The sequence below is a fragment of the Apostichopus japonicus genome, chromosome 10 (assembly GCF_037975245.1).
Source record: "Apostichopus japonicus isolate 1M-3 chromosome 10, ASM3797524v1, whole genome shotgun sequence".
NCBI lineage: Eukaryota > Metazoa > Echinodermata > Holothuroidea > Aspidochirotida > Stichopodidae > Apostichopus > Apostichopus japonicus.
The window spans coordinates 1,586,664-1,608,945 of record NC_092570.1 but is presented as its reverse complement, the minus strand read 5'-3'; the positions used below and the strand labels follow the sequence as shown (position 1 = coordinate 1,608,945).

The 22,282-nt window shown below is 33.3% G+C and overlaps 1 protein-coding gene across 1 annotated transcript in view; it reads right to left on the bottom strand.

Annotated features, from left to right (window-relative positions):
• Positions 1-7,213: 7,213 nt before the first annotated feature.
• Positions 7,214-22,282, bottom strand: part of LOC139974918 (uncharacterized) — a 45,468-nt gene continuing 30,399 nt past the window's right edge. Inside the window, exons 2-3 of the mRNA XM_071982470.1 lie at positions 12,732-12,851; positions 7,214-9,590 (exon numbers count right to left, since the gene is read on the bottom strand). Coding sequence (XP_071838571.1) covers positions 9,387-9,590; positions 12,732-12,851 — 324 coding nt within the window. The 3' untranslated portion in view covers positions 7,214-9,386. The remainder of the gene's footprint in view (positions 9,591-12,731; positions 12,852-22,282) is intronic.

Below are 22,282 nucleotides of genomic sequence, written 5' to 3'. Positions count from 1 at the left end.
GCGACAAGTCGCTTGTAAGTTGAAAGTTTATCAACTAAAGACAGAACTATACCCGTTGCCAATCATACAGGGCGGCCCCGGGGTGAAGATGGGACAGAGGGCGGACCATGCCTCACTTCTGTAAGTTTTTTTTTAACACTGAAATGTAACTGAAAACATAATTTTGCTCAAAATATCGTACATGGTGATAAATGTTTCTTTCCAATTTTAGTGACACGTTGTCTGCCACCGGAATATTTTTTTTAATGCAATTTTGGTAATGTTATATACTCCATTAATTAAAAACTCTACAAGAATTAATATTAGTAAAGAGTACCTTTACACAATCAGTACCACATGATGCATTACTATTAATCTATTACTATGTGGCGCTGGGCGTAATTGCATTCCTAGTATGTCTTTAACTTATAGTACCATTTAATCAAAGGAATATACTAGGCTATTACATATTCGGTGCTGGGGTCCAGTGGATAAAGGCGGTAGCATTGAAGCAATGAGGCTTAGCAATCGGGAGGTTCGGGGTTCGATCCCCGGCCGGGCCATAGTAAGGTGGGTTTTTCGTCAAAGAGCAATCTACTGTCTTCCCATCCGAAATGACTTTCTAAAATTGAAAAGATTCCAACTTTGAGTTAAAATGTTGAATTGGAAGCTACCCGACGTGTAAGTTGTAATCCATAAACCCTATCGGGCTTCTCCCACATTCGTGGTCGCTTAAGCGTCGTAAAAATAACTGCCTGGTTATTATTATAATTATTATTATTATTATTTCATCAAAGGAAAATAGGGCGGCTATAACGTTTTCGGGTTCTATAGAGGCGATCACATCTTAAACAATAGTTGCATGCAATCTTCTTTAAATGTGGAAGGGAAAATAACCCAAAATATTCCATTTCTAATATATTGTATGCAAAAGAAAAAGAGAAATCATATTGGTAATTATCCGACTGGATAACATATTAATTCCAGACATAGTGTCTCCACAATTTTTTGTTTTGTTAAATGATATTACTACAATAGAAAGAAATATTGCACGCTCTGATAAATTTCGTTACCAAATAATGGCATTACGTATAATGATATTTACTTCATTCGTGGGCGTGTATATATTAATGTTAAAGAGGTCTGCTTAAGATGTTTCATTATAGCGGATGATAACAGTGTTCAGTTCTAACATTGTCTGTAGTACTCGTTCACTTTACTTCACACACTTCCTTATTCTGGGTATTGTGGTATCGGGTCAGCCAGAAAAGTAGAAAATTATAATTTAATATTATATTATATAATAATATATTTACTCACTTCTATTTAATACAGTGTGATAACATATAAAAAAGTCACTGGGTGTTGCCAGAGTATCAATAAATCTAAAGTTACTACGTTTATCTTATGTAACCGGTTAGTTATAAATGGAAGTAATCTGCATCCAGAGATTAAAATCATGCATGCTGCTTTAAATTGCCGTTCATTACATATTTTGCTCATATACTTTATTATTCAGATAAAGACCGTCTTAACCTTTCGAATTTTGTTTAGTTTGGTAAAAATCACAGTAATGACACGCCTGCGTATAAAATACATTACATTAACATTGCTTCATCGTTAAGAAATTGATGAATTCAATTTTACAAGGCCCTCCCCCCATATTTTTTCTTATCTGATTTTGTTCCCATGTGTATTTGTCACGTATGTCACGGTGTTTATTTTAGCAATTCTTTGTTTAGTGAGCTATATACCCTTGCACAGTAGCGGAAATTAAAGTTGGATAAAATAACAACCGAAATGTGATTAAATTTTAAACAACCAGCAAATCTGGTGAACTTTGAAACACATTTTTTCTTTTCTTCTTTTTATTCCCACCGTTGTAGAAATGAGAATAGTAGTGTGGTATTAGCAAAAGATGAGGATATAAGGAGAGTGGTGATAATGAGCTGAACTTACAGGCGTATATACTCAAGTGGCTATAGACATGAAGCTCGGGGGTCATATGTGAGATAAACGATAAAAGGAATTCGTCGCATTTGCATTACAAGATATACCGTAGTGTGAAGAAGATATGATAGTACACGGTGTATAACATGTGAGGTAGGAACTAGGTAGAGTGTAAGGTGTAGGGTATATATGGTGAAGATTATATATGGTGTAGGTTGTGTAGTTATATATGATGTGAGGTATGGTGTAGGTTATATATGGTCTGTTGTATCGTGTAGGTTATACATGGTTAGGGTATGGTGTAGGTAATATATGGTGTAGGACATGGTGTAGGTTATATATGATGTAGGTTATATATGGTGAAGGGTATGAGGTAGGTTATATATGGTGTATGTTATGTACGGTGAAGGGTGTTGTGTAGGTTATATATGGTGTAGGTTATATATGGTGTGATGTATGGTGTAGGTTATGCATGGTTAGGGCACGGTGTAGGTTATATAGGGTGTAGGGCATGGTGTAGGTTATATATGGTGTAGGGCATGGTGTAGGTTATATATGGTGTAGGTTATATATGGTGAAGGGTATTATGTATGTTATATATGGTGTAGGTTATATATGGTGTGATGTATGGTGTAGGTTATACATGGTTAGGGCATGGTGCATATTATATAGGGTGTAGAGCATGGTGTATGTTATATATGGTGTAGGGCATGGTGCAGGCTATATATGGTGTAGATTATATATGGTGAAGGGTATTATGTAGGTTATATATGGTGTATGTTATATATGGTGAAGGGTGTTGTGTAGGTTATATATGGTGTAGGTTATATGTAGTGTAGGTTATATATGATGTAAAGTATGGTGTAGGGTATGGGATTTGGTTTAGGCAAAAAGAGGGTGTGAACATCTGATTTGATGTTAATAGCAAAAAGGTGCAAAAGCTCACACGATAATAACTAAAATATTACAATATAATTCAACTTAAAGGATATCCTCCTCTCACTTTCTTTAATAAAACATTCCTGTTACTATTACAGTTTGAAATTAGTATGTAATCTGCTACGACGGTTTGTTAATTACAATGTACGCTGGATGGGAATATCAATTCAACGGAAATTGACGCATGAGTAGGAATCGAAATTCTTGCTTTAAGGAAATTCAAATAACAATAATAATAATAATAAAATATTAAGTTAAAAGAAAAATGTTGATCTATAATGCGTTCGCGACATAATTATAATAATACAAAAATGATTTATACATGATATTCGTTGTTTCTTAGATGTCAATACACTTTTTACAGTGGAATGGAGTTATATACAAATGTTTCAAAGTAATTTGAATCAAATATGCACTGAATCGTAATGAAATTCTTGCTTAAAGGCAATTTAAACAACTCGTCTAAATTATGTTTAATATTAATGCCAAAATTGCTGTAAAGTTAGTTATCATCCCAGATTTAACTTCTTGTAACTCAATTGTTTTTATACTTGGCAATGTCTTCCCTTTTCTTTCAATTTCCTTAGAATGTTTCGTGTTTTTACATTTTTTTATATATTTTTGTTCCGGCTGTCTCACGCTCTTTGTAATATATAAAAAAAAAAAAAACTTCAAAAACAAAAATATATAATTAATCTTGACGCCATGTCGTCTCCGTTTCTTCAAGTCATAAAAACAAAAGGACTGAAATTTGAAAGAAAATTGTTGGAAATCCGTGATTTTTAGTTCATGTTGTGCCCAGAGGACAAATAGTGCATACAAAAAGTAACAGAAAGCCATTGGGATAAAAAAAAGCTATTTATTTTTTTAATTGAAATTATTTTATACTTTGAAACCAAAAGTGTCTTCTTTGAAGGTGTAAAAATTATACTAAAAAATTCAGGTAGTTTGCAGGACTTTATTTTTCTAAGGTATTCATTAACAATGTTTGGCTGTTTTTTGTTTTGTTCCTATTTTGTAAACTTCATAATCCTTTTTCGACGAAAACTATAGCGTTCGGAACGAGCAGTGCTTACACTATACGAATCTGATGGGACTTTTCATTTGCGTTCAGAAACCGTATAGGCAATTGTTCTAAATAGCCGTTCGTGTTTAATATTCACTGAAAACAATAGACTATTATTCTTAGTAGTGAACCGATGTTAACGTTCAGTGGTAACAATAAACCATGCTTACGAATACATTAATGTGGAAAAATTAACATTGCAAAAAAACTTGATGAACCTCATAAATATCAGGCTTACCCGGGCTCAAGGATAACGGTTAGGAATTTATTCTTCGCGGTCTAAAGTTTCATCATCTCACATAACACTACGTACCGTATTGTATCTAAAAAAAACTTCACCAAGTCTGAAAAGGAATAAAACTTTCATTGATTGATTGATTGAATTGATCAATCAACGGTTGGATGGATTGACTGAGTCAGAACATAAATTTATTGATTGATCGATAGTATTATATTTATTAAATTTATATATTTTTTCTCTCGAAATTGTTGCCAGTCCATTGAGTATAGTCCAACAAGGACTAGGCTTTTACCTAAGTGTACCCCATTCCTCTTCTCTTGGGGCAACACCGATTCCCTTGCCCCCTCATCTTACTTGTTACCCCTTCTACACCCCTGAATGTCAATGCCTAGTCACGGTAGGTACTCTCTGAAATGAATATTCCTGGAAAGATTTAACCGTTAAGCTTAATCGATAATTTAAAGCGGTATTGTATATCACTTTAAATCGCGATTTAAAGAGCAAATAAATCATATTTTTGTATTGCTTGTATGAATGATATAGCTTCGTTGGACTTCATGGATGAATAATCTAAAAGTCAACGTTTTCACACAGACTAGAAAAACGAAAGGATATATAATTATTATAAAATGAATGTTAATACAATCCGAATCAAATTTAAAACACAGTAAGCTATTGATAATGCAAATATTAACACAATTAATTTCTTTAATTTAACAAGTTTTGTGTATCTGTGTTATTGATATTATAACTTTTTTTTGTGGTAATTATTTGTATATTATTTTTTGAATTTATTTTTTCTCCTATTTTTGTTGTAATGCTGTTTAATTTGTATCATCTTTTGGCAATTGGTATGAAATCCTACTGATCTCGATTTAACTGAGAATGAGTCATATAGGTATCATATGGGTATCATATATGTATCATAAGGGAATCACATAGGTATCATATAGGTATCATATACTATAGGTATCACATAGGTATCATATAGGTATCATATATGTATCCTGATTTATTACATTGCGTTTAATTCCATATGAGCCAAGGAAACCCCTTATAAAGTTATTTGAGATCTTTGAATGTGTTTATCATCGTTTTAAATCATTTTAAGAATAAACAAGTGATCTAGAGTGCTAATTCAGTGTCCCACAAATTTAATGTATTGCTTTGTCCATTTGTAGAGTGTGTCCATCTTCAACCTTCCTGGTGTGATTTTGGATGATTTACGTAACAGGTTTCCCAACAACTATAGTCCTTCTGTAACCGTTCATTTACAGTACTACTCGAATATAGAAAATGCTCTGCCGTTTCGACCAAATTTAAAAACAGATTTGAAAACAAATCAAACTTGATAAAAAAGGAAATATTATGGCTTCAGATTATTAGGTTCTCATCTCAATCAACTGGACTTTCCAGACCTCAGTTAGGGGTGGTCGCTGTGTAACCATTCCTCTACCGAAGGTTGCCACTACATAACCTCATATACTGTAAATATATATATATGTATATATATATATATATATATATATATATATATATATATATACATATATATATATATATATATATATATATTTATATATATATATATATATATAATTGTATTACTGAGGATAAGATATAATTTATGGCAATCTGCTTTAATTTCTTTCGAATTCTAGGGCAGTTCTACTTTTTCAATAATACTCTGTAAGGACTTATATATCAAAAGAAGGGAAACAAAGTTGAGATAAAGTCTTCCAGAAATTCACTTGGATTCGCTCTAATTAGGTTTGGGATCGAAGAAGCAATAAAAGATTAATCACATCTTGTTGATTGGGTCTAACAGCTAGTTTTTAATAACATTTTATCTTAATCTAATGTTTATGTGAATGGGTGAAAATTGATAATGCAGATTCGGTAAGTTAGTTATAATAACGTCTTTGTATAGTGTGACTCAATGACATTGAGTATAAATGACATTAGAGATAACGAAGAAATGTCCTTCAATATGTTCTCTCTTTTTGTTCAACATTTGTTTATAAAAACCTTCAAAAAAGTTTTCCATTGATGATTTACTTTCATACGTATACCGCTAAAGCCAAATTTCTCCTGAAATCCTGGATTGTAGAGAATAAAACTGTGGTGTGTTTCCTTGTTACAGGTACCATAACACAATTAGAGAGGTTTACATTAGTCTGACTGGGTTAAAAAAAAGCCCCAAAATGATTTTTTTTATTCATCGATGTTGAGAGAATGAATTAACCTAGTGATTAAAAACAATCAGTCGCTTAAGGCAAAATATGTCACCAAAAACAGAACTAGTATTGTTCGATACATGCAGGTGACAAACGCTTACAGTGGAATTACGACCTTCCTTACCGGTTTCGAACCTTTGGACATACAATCAGCGTCCATAGCCTAGTGGTTGTAGGGTGTCCGCATACAGAGCGAAAGGCCCGGGTTCGAATCCCGGTGGAGGCTGAAAGTTTTTTCACTGTTCTTGATTTTCCAACTCATTACGATTTTCATTTCTAAATATATATATACAAACTATATAAATATATTTGTATATATATATTTATATATATATACATATATATATATATGTGTGTGTGTGTGTGTTGATATGGGTTTTCAATTTTAATTCAGTAATTCGATTTTTAGATAGTGCTGTCTTTTAACCAATAGAGTGGTTTATTGAAGCTTAAATACACCCCAACTCCACACTAACCATTTCCGACGGGGATGCGGGTGGGGGGGGGGGGGGATAAATTAGACGTTACAAAAACAATTGAATTAAAAGATATCGAGACACATTGAAATAATACAAACCAAGTTTTGGTTTTTATTCAATATATTCATGTTTTCTTGAAAATCAAGTGCTTGTACAAGATCCAGGAAACAGAACCAACACGCGGTGTATTTTTTCATCTGTAGTTACTTAAAGGGCATAACAGATCTGCACATTGTACAAATTAATTCTTAATCATATAATTAATTAGCTTAAATGAAAAGAAAGCGCGAATCTATTTCACATATTTCTCTCTCCTCTCCTCTTTTTTTTTTTTTTTTTGCTTTTTTTTTACTTGAAATATACCTTCATATGCGTCGTAATAATACGGACTATAAGTCAGAAGACGAAAATATAATTGGAAATTGACAATATTTGTGTGTAGGGTAATATTAAGTGCAACCCAGAATGCAAATCGTCATCTGGTTATCTTCCGAGCTAGGCCTAACGAACAGAGCAAACGACAAGGGTTTTCTATTCATTTTTGTTCAAACAATAAGAACTCAATAACTAACTAACTAATATATAGATGAGCTGTTCCATGAAGTTCAAATGCGCATGCGTATTTCAAGTCTTATAAATACATGGGGAAGCATGTTCTCCAATTGTATACAAAGTGGCGTGTAACCTATTTCGTAAGTAGCCGCAAAAAATAGTTTATTTGTATTCGGGTTTGCTTTTATTAAGAGTTTTTGAATTGTTTCCTTCCAACACTAAACATTTTCAGGTCATTCGGCTTTTATTGACCTTCTTTCCTTAGAAATTTTTGATAAAGAAAGGAATGATTATCTGTGTCTCAGTTTAATAGAATTTTGAGCAGAGAGAGAGGCATAGCAGGTACAAAGGTAGGCGGTAGGAGAAAAGGTCTCTTGTCTCACTACCATTCCATAGAAGCATGCTCTTAGCATGGTAGTATAATGGTCCTAAGCTATGCACATATTTTCTGTAAAACATTTGTCAATCACAGGATACAAAAGTAATCGAGTGTCTGCCAATGAAATTAAAAACATTGATCGAATTTAATACTTATTCATTTCATCTCCAGTTTACGAAACACCTTCTTTTTTTCTTGAGATCTTGATATAGTGAGCATTTTTCTTTGCAAGTACGTTGCATTCAGGGTTATTATCCAATTAAAATAAAATATTCTGCAGTTCTCTAAGATAACATATGATATCAATTTCTTTTATTTCCTTCAGACGTTCATATTCATGCCAACAAAACAGGATCGAGAAATACAGTTTTGTCTTCACTTTCATTTTGAATCCACACATCTGAGCTATAGAGCCATGCAATTAGTTGAAAATTTTATCCTTAACTTTTTTATTTAATAAATAAATGAATGAATAATAAAGAGACGAGATAAATATCAAAGAAAAACGAAGTTTACTCTGTGTGTTAAGGTAATGGAAACAATGAATGTTGCTTTAAGTGTTACCGTTGTTTATTTATTCATTCATTTCACACATACATGGTTTTAAAACCTTGATTTGTATCATCGTAAGAAGCCTATTTTGCTGAGTCGAGAAGTTCCTTTTTTTGCGAATCCATGACACTCTTGCAAAGAAAAAACAAAAATTCAATAATAGCTTGCATTAGGTTCTTCCTTCGATATTGTTTTTGTTACAATCTCACGTTTTCAACTGAATGCCTACAAAATATATATTAAACGCGCTGCATTCATTTGCCGTTGGTCATTTACGCTCGGGTAAGTAAGGATGCCCACGAAGGCCATTTAGCCAAAGTGGATATATTGTCGTGAAATTAACAAAGAAAGAAAGGTTTTTTGTTTTTAGATAAGAATCCATTATAAACTTTGAATAACCAATACTTTTAAGGCTCTTAGCTACACAGACAGGCAAAAAAATCTTCATGTCACTTACGATTTTGTTTTTTCTTCTATATTTACAAGTATCAGAAAAATGGATTTGAGCAAAATTTGAAAGAAATACATATTTAAGAGAGATGGAGAAAAAAATGAGGGAGAGAAAGAAAGGGTTGAAATTGGAGGAGATTTGTAGGATTTTAAAAGTAGGACCAAGTCAGTATACAGGAAAAGGAATCACAAATTTGTTGTGAATTGATGATTTAATATCCACTGAAGGGTTAAAAAATGGTATTTGATATTCGTCAAAAGTATTGAAAACATATAGGGGACCCACTGACAAAGAAAATGATTCTCGGAAAAAAAAAATCTTTAACTATATAAGTTGGTATATATCGATCAACATATTTGATTTGTGTTGCTTGATTCTGGTTTTATCATTATTTATTTTCATTATTATCATGATTTTTTGATTAGATTTACTTTTAGAATAAAGGGGGCAGTTAGTTTAAAATATGCTACTCCAGCCGGCGATCTTCTTCATTCATTTTGGGTTATCGTATACCTCTGATCTCCAGAGTAAATTATACATTTATGATTTTTTTTAATTCTTTTATTCTTGTGTATCATCTGCATTTCTTTTGCCGAGCAGTATACCGGTATTGCCCGTGAAGCCCATCCTTTTCTTTACGGGGACCTCTTCAAAAGTGTCCAAGTTGTTGGCGGCGTCCTGTAAATCCCAAATTTCTTGAGCATGGTTAATGTATCCGGCGCGTTTCCCAAAGGGCAAGGCGGTATTTCCGAACATCGATCGTGACTAGCAAAAGAAGAGTAAGAAAAACATGAAAAGAGTAGGAGGAAATAGGAATCGATCAATAAAATTGAATTTATTATTAGTTATGAATTATTAAAATAATTAATCAATAAATAAACAATTATGAAGCAAAAGATGTGACTCAAGGTTCAGCATGAAAAAAAAAACTGGTGATAAGGATATTGCGAGGAATTTCCGGCTATCATAGAACTCGCACCTGAGAACCTTACTGAAACACGAGCCCCCCCCCACCCCCTCACCCCATTAGGTTTAATGACTGCCCGGGTTCGACTTAAAAGCATTTTGACCGATTTTAGTAAGCGAGACGTTGTTGTGTTTAACGATTGTTTAACCTCATTACATGTCCATTTTAGTGAAGAAACAAAAACTGGTCGTAGATCAAAGAAAGATGACAAATAAAATCAAGAAAATGGGTAAATAAATTGACCAGAATATTTTCAAATATGTCTGTTGAATTCAAGTGCATGCATACCGAGACAGTACGGTCAACTAGGGGGTTACATGATAACACGTGTTCGTGAGAATGGCGCGTGGCATCATGCAAACACAAAGCGATTAGTAAACGTATTCACGCACCTATATACGTTCCTTTGAACATCACGTTTTCAATATGTCCCTAAGGATATACAGTGTATATGACCATACCGGCACAACATATTATTTTCTAGCCGGTCTTTCTCCCCATGGGATATAAAGCAATATCTACAGACGACCCAAATTTGATCATAAAAAAGGTGAATTTTTTATATATTTTTTTTTATCATTTTGACAAAAATACACAAGTGTCTCAACACGTGATTTGAAATAACTAAATTGTGATTGAAACAAAGTTATAACACTTACAAGTGTTTAGCTAATGTTACACAATGATTTGAAGCATTACGAGGTATAAGAATGATGGCCACCCACAACCCCCCCCCCCCCACACACACACACAATCCCCTCGGCATTGGCCTCCGTCCTTAAAATGACAAACTGCAGAGCTGTGTCTGAATTGTTTACATCGATATGTAATGATTTTATCACAATGTAATCAACGAGTATGCAAAACTTTTATACATAAACATCCTTTTTTGATCAATATTATAGAATAAATACGTGGAAGGAGTAACACAAATCGCGAATAAAAAAGGTACACCGCTCCCCTCCCCCTCCCTTAACATAATGACGTCAATGTTACAAGTTATCTATCGCAAAAAGTATACCTGACACATAAATGCGCATGTCCGGAGTTCATATTTCTTCAATATTTTGTATGTGTTCCTATAAATTTATACATTTTTAGATGGTCATTTTGAAAATCCATGTTCCATAGACCGACGGTCCGAAAGTTATTGAGTGGGACCAACAAATGGGTTACGATTTTTTTTTTAAGGGTTTCGGGATTTTTTCCAGACGTTAGAAAGTTTATGCATGGTTTTCGGGGCTTTGCCAGCGCAGAGTGAATTGAGCTATTGTTTATAACATCATGTTCATAGTCCAAGCCGTAGCTCTACGCCCATTCTGAGCATCGAGTCTGAGAAGTGGGGTGGGGTGGGGGAGGGTGGGTCTTGGCACAGTGGTCATGGAAATCCTGGGTCGTGTACCTTAAAAGTTAACGGACCGCTGCTCTGGGACAAAGCGACAGTCAAATTACATTGGATTAACAGTAGTGTAATTGAAATACAATATACTCAAACATGAATTAATGTTAATAACAAAAGAACGTTTTTTTTTTACCGAAAGTCTTTGTGAAGAACAACAGCGTTGCTAACTTACAGTTGCTACATTTGTTTGTATGTGAATGTATGTGTGTGTATCGGTTGAATGTAATTATGTTTTGACAAATTTTGACAAAATGTCATATAGCTTTCTTCGATAATATGATTTTATAATATACATCAATTTATTATTAGTATCAATGTTATTACCATTACGTTTTTGTTGATTAAAGTAAATAAATATTAGAACAATCTAAATACGTCGGTTAAATTCAAAACCCAAACAGGAACAAAAAAATCTATGCTATATATTCCAAATATATCTCTTTTCACAATTTAACATCAATTTCACGTCTTATAAATATCAAATCAATATTTGTATCGGTCTGACGTCATACACCTGCAACTTATTCACTGGAGTGAAGGAAATTGATCATAACTTAGCGCTGTCTCGTCTCGCTGTGACGTTATTTCAAAAACTGTTTTCCTTATTTTTAATTTTATCATTTTAATTTCCTATCATATCAAGAAGTGTGTAAATGTACATTGATTTTATTTTTGCTGTCGTAATATTTAGCAATGAGCTTTTCAATATTTAGCTAAAAATTTGTTTACATGGTGATTTTCAAGGTGTTCTCGTCATATAGCTCACAACGCTTCTAACAGTCACATCAATGAAGGAATTTGATTAAGCTGCATGTTATATAGGTATATATTAGTCCAATCAGAAGGTAATGCATACGCAAATGTTAAGCAATTAGGTAGTGAAAACGCATATAGCGTAAATAATATCGTAAAAACGCGAAAGTGCGTTAAGGGTTATTTTATCATTTGTATTTGACATGGCTGTTCATAACAGAATGCAATGTATTTTACACACTGTTGCACGAATGTCTGCTGTAGTATCTACTCAGGACTTATTAGGATTTATCAGAACTTTGTTAAGTCACCCCCCCCCCTCCCATGTGCTTAACGTAAAAACGATAATGTAACAAGCTTCCTCACACCACTACTAAGCTGAATAAGATAATATCATAGAAATGAAAACAGTACCTGGTCGTTTATAATTGTCTACGCCCATGGGTAAAACATATTCAGACTTTCTATGTAAATTTAAGATCAGTTAGTGAACCCCACAGGATTTCTGGAAAGTGAAACGATGCAACGAACTCAGAAAATCAGTATTGGTACATGCATGAATGCCGTCTATCGTTCTCTGTTTTCAATCAATAATATATTTTGTCAAATTTCTGTCATTGGTGTACACTGTCACTATGTTTTATATAGTGCAGTGCTTCGTGAAAGCTAAAAAGAGACTCTTGTTTCCTCAATCAATTGACTATGCTGTTTTGTTTAGTTGAAACATGGACACGTTTTTTTTTTGTGGTAAAAGCAGAAGGAAACAAATAAAGTGGTTTCGTACTCGAGTTTTTTTGGCGCGTTGGTCTGTCTGTGTTCTTGCTCTGTCAAGGCCGTCTGTCCTTTTACCAAAAGCAATACCAGTTTGGCCAACAAGAGGACTCCATGCTCGTGAAACGACTTTCTGTAAAAAAGAAAATCAGAAAAGAGAATATTTATAGATATTAATCTAACCATACAGTTTATTAGCAGATCGATATTCAGAAATATAACATCCACCAACCCCCCCCCCCCTTTCCTTCCACTCTCAGGACCAGATACAACGAAAGCAGACATTATAGACTTTTTACTAGCTTTTGTACTCGTCAGGTTCTCGAGTACATCTTGGGTACTCGTGCTTATGTTCGTACCATGCTTTTGTACTAGTAATCGGAACATTGCACCCATACGGGCCTTTGTATCACACTATGAGTCTGGGGTGCAATATGTTGATGTCATTGTGGAAAACATGACGTGATGTATATTGTCTTGGAATTGAACTATTCACTCATAACATTAAATAATAAATGAGGTATAAACCATATCGTTAATGCTTACGATTGAGACCACGCCCCCCCCCCATCCCAGCCCATCCCTCCTCCTTAAATAACATGGCAAACGAGTTTGGTTTTTCATTATTTTCAACCACGAAAGATCCGTACCATGACGTTCAATTTACACGTAACAATGGGAACGATGGAGCAAGTCTAAATCAAACATAGTTAGTATAGTCCTTGATTTTATGTTGCCTATACTATACATAACTATGTTGATACATAGCTCCACCTTACCAGACTAACTTTAAAATATTTACAAGAATAATAATATCGTTATTCATTTTCCTTCTTTTATGTCTCTCTTATCTTTCGTTTTTCAAAATATTTTACATATTTTCACATTTAGCTTTCCATAATTACTGAAAACGTTTGATTTTTCTTAAATAAGCGTGAATAACTTTTTATCATAGTCATATACTATAATTGCCATAGAAACGATAACATTTAAAACTTATTACTAATTCGCGGATGATTAGTTAACCTGGTGGAATTTACTCGACGGGAAGACATCAATCTCATTTGATGCTTAAAAAATAATGATGATATTTCTTGCCCTTTTCCTTTCCGAAAAAAATTCAAAGAAAAGATGGTCCATTAAAGAGTTGGCAACACTTAAAAAACCCGGTTTGATATATCGATCCACTTAGACACTTTCAATGTGTTTTCATTTCATCAGGATGCAACTATTATTATTAAAGAATTTGTTCCTTTTTAAAGAACGCAAACACCAACAGAATTTGTAACACGTTTCGGGAGTGTTTACTATATGTGTACTGTGTACTGAACTGGCAGGTTTTGGCGCGGCGTATGTCAGGTCCATATTCCGTGTTATTTATGACAATATGTACAGCGATTCACTCTGTAGTTTAGTCTGAGTCACTTTAGTTTAGTCCAAGTTCTATTTTGTATTCTAGTCCAAGTCTATTTTGTATTCTTGTCCAAGTCTTATTTTGTATTCTAGTCCACGTCTTAATTTTTATTCTAGTACGAGTCTATTTTGTGTTTTTTAGTACAAATCTATTTTATGTTCTGGTCCAATTCTGCTAGTTTGTATTATTGTGTAAAAGTAAGTGGGCCTGACGTTTTGATCCTAGCAGGATCTTCTTCAGAGGCTGTATTGTCATTCAGCCTCTGGAGAAGATCCTGCTAGGATCAAAACGTCAGACTTTCTTACTTTTACACATTCTCTTACACAGGCTCGTTAGTGGATAAGCAGTTTGCTAACAGTTTTGTTTTATTTTGTATTCTTTTCCGAGTCTATTTTGCCTTATAGTATTGACAAATATCTTTTTATTCTCATCCGAGTCTATTCTGTATTTTAGTTCGAGCCTGTTTTGTATTTTGGTACAAAGATTTATTTTATTTTCCATCCCTACTTTACTTTGTATCCTCCTCCTCTGATATTATATCTCCTTTTCCAGTCCAAGTCTATGGTAGTATAAATTCATTTAAATCATTTCGACAAAAAAAAAACTGCAAAATAATATGACCTTCCATCAAGCAGTTTGCTCACGTACTTATATTATCTTAATAAAGAAACTAGCATGACATTACTTAAAGTCGCACAAACGATAAAACAATAAAGCTAACTAAATTAAAATCATGCGAATATGGGTCAGACTATATAACTTTCCAGTTCTTTTGATTGCCGAATAACCTTCCAGCTAAGTATCTTTCCGATAATCAAAAACTACTTTAGAACAAATATTTTCACTGTTTTCCTTCAAATCCTATCTTTTTTGCACATAATTCTCTAAGGCTTTACCGGAAATTAATAACCGCCAAATTCAGGATATTTGAGAGCGCAATTCAGTTTACACACCGTGTTTGATCTTAACGGTATGATATAAACTCGTCCGCATACACATTTTCCGTATACCTTCACTTTATGAATGATCAATCAACTTTTAAAAAAAAAATCACTTTTTTGCATCCGGTGTTATTTGAGGTTAAATGTTGACATATTTTTTTTTTAATATTTAACTGTTCCAATGAATAGAAATATCATATTTATCGTTTTCATTTAGATTCGAATGGTCTTCTTTTTCCTTAGTGTATTTTCAAAATCTTATAATCAGTTGAGTTGATTTGGTTCATTTATGAAGGGCCACAAGTGTAGAAAATACAGATTGGTTCCTCACGCCACCCTCCCCCCTCGGGCACGCACACACCCCACTGCATGGGGGGGGGGGGCTTTAATGCGACTCAGCCGATTAACCAATGAAACATATATTTTAGTATACCTATTAAGTAGTCTTATTATATAAGGTACAATAATGTTATAGTATATACCTTGATATTTAGATTTCTTTTGGTCATGAAACTATATTCTCCTATATTTAAGGTGTGTTAAAGTGTTGGTATGACCAGTAAATGTTGAGTTAATGATAACTTTTTCCATTTGTTTTAGTGGAATTTCAAGCGTTCTGCTACACATATTAATTTCCTTAGTGGGACCATTTTCAACGAGGAGTATACATATTGCGGATGCGGGATTTTCTAGGACCGAGGCGACTTAGCTCGGTAGTGGTGCATACAAGAAAACGTCGGGTAAAAATTAACCTAGCTTTTTGACCAAAATGATATTTGCATCTAAAGTTTTAGTGACAGCAACATTTTAGGTAAATTGAGCCTGTAGGCTACCGAATCCGCTCCCGGTATTCTTTGCTGGTTTAAAAATTATGTAAAAATTATCAAATTTATGAAGTTATATTTTAATTGAAACTAGACGATATATATAGCAATATATGACGTCATCAATCAAAGACACTGAAACTACCACAAAAAAATGATAAATTTTCAAAGAAAAACATATCATTTTTGTCTCAACTATTATTCCAGCGTTGTGTTATATTTTATATGATCAGACGATGACGTAGCCATTTTTTTTTTAAATCCGTAAAGAATATTATCGTTTCTTTATTTATCCTTACTTATTTATTTATCTACAGGATTAAAATCTTTCCAGTAATTACCAGCATGGTATTTAATCGTTTATGTCAAAGCCCAAGGTGTTGTATCTATTCTATCTTTATTGACATGCAGAGGGGAAAAAACGTTTTTAATTGCATTTTAATAATCAATAGAAAGCCAGATTTTTGTTACAGAGTTATACTTTCATTCTTTTAGTAGACAAAATACGACGTTGATGCTGTTTATCCTTTATTATAATTCTTAACATTTGATATGGTAAAATTATACACAATTTCCCTAACAGATTATTGACTTGGCAAATAGGGTTCGTATCCAACTTGATGCTGAAAACAATTATCCAATTAATGGGAACAGTCCTGGATTGACGCATAAACTGTTGTCGTCATAATGATCCGACCGATGACGTAGCTGCCTAGAGACCGATTGCGCATTCGGTATATGTTTTCATAAAAACGTTATGAAATTGACAACCAACTTTACGCAAAAAAAAAGTTAAAAGTCTTAACTTGCGAAGGACCTGTACAGAATCCATTATGCCGCTGGTAGTAGCATAAATCAATTTCGCCCCAATTTTTACATCTCACCAATACTTTCTGCCTTTAATATTTAATGAACATATCACAATAACTTAAGTTTCTGATGCCGAGACTAAAGTTGTACATTTTTAATTATTTTAATAATTTTGAATGATATATCATCTGTCTTTCTTTTTTCCTTGTTCCTATTTCATCTCTTATTCAGTTACATGAAACAGGAAAACTCCTCCCGAACGTTCACCCTAGCGGGTATTTTTCGTAAAAGTCTATTAAAGAATTATATTAATTGCAACAAGAAAGAGGTAAAAATGGAAACTGGATTTTCCCTTGAGAGATGCCAACAATTAATGTCAAGATTTTTGTAAATGTCACTTTGCAAAGAATCTTTTAATAAATTAATAGAGGAATGAACGAAAAATGCAGAGATACAAAACAAGAATAATTGAAGGGGCAGAGTTACATGCTCATAGAAACCTTTCATAATTTTAACCTCGATGAATCACTTAATTAATTTCGTTTTAAATGAAATATTTCTCTCTATCTGTCTGTCTTATTAATATTTGCTAAGCTCTTCATGTATATGACATTTACAACTATTTCTTATAATTGAAGCAGCTTTTGGGGTCCAACTCGTACATTTCTAACAATTTCCAAAATTACCAGGTATTGTTCAAAACAAGTCGCAATTAACTGATCACTCAAACTAAGAAATCCTTCAATTTTTCTTTGTCATGATGTGGTTGATATGTTGGACATCAGAGGAACTAACTTAATGCCTTTTGTGGTACAACTATATTGTTGCCATGGGAAGAAAGAACAATAGTTTTAAAATGAAACCCGCAAGATAAAAGAATGGTTCCAATTGTAAGATTAATTTATGTGAAACCCAAATCGCAAGATCTTTGTGTTGTTGATCATTCTGCTGAAAGCACGGGGTGTACACGTACATGTACATTCACAGTGTACCGTGAATTTGGAGCGCATGCACAACATTATTGATATAATGTTAATGCATCATGTGTGTATATATATAGATATATATTGTATATTGCTCTATTGTATAAGTTGTCTTTTGTGCATGTAAGCCCCTTTTGTTAATATGGTCAAGCATATATATATATATATATATATATACTGACTTCGGTCTGTGACACAAAGGTCCTGCCTTCGCCTGATGAGTCCTAAATGGACAAATTCTTCTGGTGTGTTTTTTATTTATTTTTCATACCACTTGCTACACATTCATTTCTTATAAATCATATTAATATTCCTCGTGTAACCATAGATACCATACTTGCATACATAAAAGCATTATTAGTAATCATTTCTCTAGTGCATTTACTTTAAGTGTAGATATACACTATGAGATCTATGTGAAGGCTTAGGTCACTGTAGCGGAAATATTCCGACGAGCCATTAATTTATAGCTATCATCAAAAAATGATAGCTAAATATGACGGATTTTGACCTTGAGAATAAAAATACTACTAAAAGGGTACTTACCCACTTCTTATTAAGTGTAAATTGCTATATTGACTGACCCGCCTAAACTATGACAAAAGTTTAATATGTCAGAAGAAGAAGATGGATAATTTTACGTGCTCAAGTCGAGAAACGGCGAAGCAACTCAAGAGTTAACGAAAGGCACTTTAAAATTGCCTCTTCTTTGGGAAGCTGTGTAAACGAATGATATATATATATATATAGAAGATAAACATGTTTCATACAAATTCTTACCAAATACAAATAAAAAATATAAAAAAGGAGAGGAAAGATTTTGATCGTCAAATATAGCTGTGTCTTTTGTCTATCTTTGGAATTGTTTTTACTAGCTAATTATCATTACTAAAAATTAATAAGACTTGATAAAAGTCTTGAGTGGGCAAATCCGCACTTGTGTTTACTTGAAGGTGCCCTTTGATTCGAAAGATTACGATGTGGAAAGCTCTGAAAATACGAACTTCGTACAGAATGGCCTCGATTACGTGAATAAGTGGATATAATTCAATGACAGAAAGGAAAAACAATCCGGTTTTATCACGTAACCTTTGATATTTGTCATCTAAGAGATATACGTAAACAATAAACTAATACAGAAATAATACTAAAAAAAAATATTTACAAAGAAAGATAATAAATAAATACATTTTATATTTACAAATCGCTTCAAGTTGCAAGTATTGATTCTTAATTCTGTTATATCAGAAATATAAAAAATTCACACTTTTCAATCGTTGACGAAGATCTTCAAATTACGTTACTATCTCTTTATCTCTTTACCCTGAACTCCTCTAACGTCACTACTTTCTCACTCTGGGTATATCGGGTATAGGCCAATCAGCCTACCACATATATCTGTTACCTTATAATTGATTTTCCAAGAGAGCTTGATTTAAGAGTCTTCTAGAAGACTTGCATGTCATTCTCGAGTTGCGCGCTATCGTTCCCCTATCGCATTTCACGCAGACAACAACGCCTTGACTGAATTGGTTTGTGTACACAGAGTAATGGGATAACACTTTGTAAGTATTTCGATCAATTTTACACTTCAAAATGACGTCACTGAATATCAAATATAAGGAACAAAATTCGTGACAAACTTTTCTCTCTTTTTTTTTTTATTTCCTTTTCTTGTTTGATGTAAAAAAAAATGCGCGAACATTATAACTTAAATAGACGCCTCATTCGCTATATAAGAGACTAACTGATCGATTCACGCGCGACACACGATGTGTCTCTTTCTGGAATTGATTGTGTGCTTTAATTATGACAAGGACCTGATTAACGCTTCTCTTGTGCTGAATGACATAATGACAGTATTAAATTTATAAATCTTTCGTAGCTTCGGTCAATTTGCTGCTGCCACACGTGCTTGAAATCTTGGTAGTTTCAATCAAGAAATGCCATTTCAAAAGCGGCAGATGGATTTGATACAAACACTACTCAAAGACGAAATAAAAAAGAGAAACGTTTGTTTATTACGTCATTGATTAGGTATTTGTCGGTGACAATCTTTAGTTGAATCAATTGTTATCTTTAGAATTCATCTTGTTGGAAAGAAGAAAAACCGCAAGAAAGAAAAACAAAAATCCTTCATGTTATCTGTGAGGGGAGTATCCATATAGTTAATGTATACAATAGATAGCGCGATTGCGCGAAAGTTAAGAAAAATATGAATTGGGGCAATCTGAAGTTCGAGAGAGTAAGAACTCTATTTTTGAGAGTAAGATAGAGATAACTTCTATGAGTGAAATTCGATATTATCAAGAAGTGATTCCATGCAACTTTAGCTTTAAAACTCTGCTCGGTATTGCATCTATGTATTACAGCTAAATTTGTATGACTTCATATCATCATAGGAGTAATTTCGCTACCATCAAATATGGACACTCTCAAAAAGTAAATTCTCGCGTCTCGGAATTAAGATTTTAGAATTAAGGCTGTATGCGATCGCTATGAAGTAACCCAACGTTTGAATGTTTGTATTTGTTTGTTTTCTGATTTGTTGGTTATTGTAGTTTCATGAGTTTCATGAGTTATTCGTTTTACTCTTAGTGTATGATTCCTTAAGTTAAATTTTTTCAAATTTCCTTCTGCAATTGATAATGAAGGAAGATTCTATCATATCTATAATATTCTATAAGGAAACGGTCGTACTTTTGACCAAAAGAAAAATCACAAAAAAGAAGAAAAAAAAAAGAAAGAGAGATAGATAGAAAAGAACCTGTTGTCTCCTCTTGGCGGCCGGGGAAATGTATGACGTAAGCAAACGTCTTTGCACGAAATATTGAGGACGACTTAACACAAAAAATGAAAAATGATCTTCTCTGGTCAAAATTCAGCTCTCAATTCAATGGCATCTTACCCATGTGTCCCTCCCTGTAAAGGCATAAAACGTCTCCTCTCGATATTTCGCGCGTGCCATAAAGTAAATATCTGACCAGGGTTTCTCCGTTGGGTTCTACCACTTGCTAAGAAGGGTTTTAATGCTATAGACCTTGAACGAGGGGTGATGTCATGGATACAAAAATCCTACTAGGATTGCAGCTAAGGTGGAGATCTTCCTTCCAAAAGTGCGTGATTTTATTCAAAAAATTGAATGACAGAATTATCCAATCTCAGTCTTAATACGTCTAAGATTTCACCGCAAAGGGCTCGAACATGACACAACCTTGCATTGGCTTCAAGACAAGGAGAAGAAGAAGAAGTCAATAATAATAATAATACTACTAACAATTGACGGGCAATAACCTCTGCTTTCGAACTTTCCTCTCATTCCAAGACCACATGCTATATATATTCCTATTACTATCTCATCTACAAGGTGACAGAAGGGTAGCAATATTTACTAGTAGTGAAAATAAAAACTTAATTTTAAATATATTGTTTAAAAGATAAAGAAACTATAAGTTTGTTCTCAATTGGTGTATACAAACATTGTATACGCAAACAAAATATTTAAAAAAATATTGATAGTTTTACATACTGGGGGATATCAATTAATATCATACTTAATTAAAAACGAGTGATAACATTATTCTCTTGGGATGTCCTGGCCGATTGACAGATTCATGGTATGAAATTTACTATTATCAAACGGTGGTGGCATGCCAATTTATCTTTGAAGTTGAATATTGTTTGTAATCTATAGTATACACTTTGAGCTATATTGGCAAGAATTATTTGCATGAAAAGAAATTTTCCAAGAAAAAAAAGAAAAGCGAATTCACTTTTCGACAAAGTGAACAATATATATGTACAATATTAAAGCGTAGGATTGTTCAATCAAATAACGAGTGAGGTCATTTCTGCTTTCTGAAATATTGTCGTGCTAACGTGTCAAACCAAGTATATTGGTGTGAATGAGATAGCAGAACATAAATCCCATGTTTCCATGCATGGTTATAGAGTTACCAAGAAGCTCATCAATATTCCATAAAGGTATAGAAAATTGCATAGAGAATCAACGAATAGTGTATAACAATAATACTTCATGGATCTAAATAGTAACACAGATATACTAGACATGCTTAAATGTTCATAAAGTATGAAAGATCTATAAGCATGATGATTTTGGTAATTTTGGAATAACTTCTTGGCATGCAAGTTATTTGATAATTTTGTGACAATCTTTGTGTTCTATGTGTTAATTATTTACAGATTTGCTGGGTTTTTATTTTATAGTTCACAATTTGTCACAGCTTCTGACGTCAGAGCTTGTAGGGTGCGTTCTGCTTAAGATTGGCCGAGTTGAATCCATGCTATATTATCCCTATATTATATCACACAACATTACTTATTTCATTCAATCTTTTTCTCTGCAGATTTATGTTTTTAACAAAATGCCTTTTTTTTATACATCACAGTGACATGTTACTACGTAATCTTAATTTAATGGGTTTTTTTTTCAATTTGTTCCAGTTGTTGAACACTTATGTAATCCTCGTTGATTCTTTGATGTTTTTTTCTGTCCGTCCACAAGATGCATATGACCCGAAATTCAAAATTCAAGATTCCTTTCCGCCCCTCTTATCCTTGTTTTGACATCG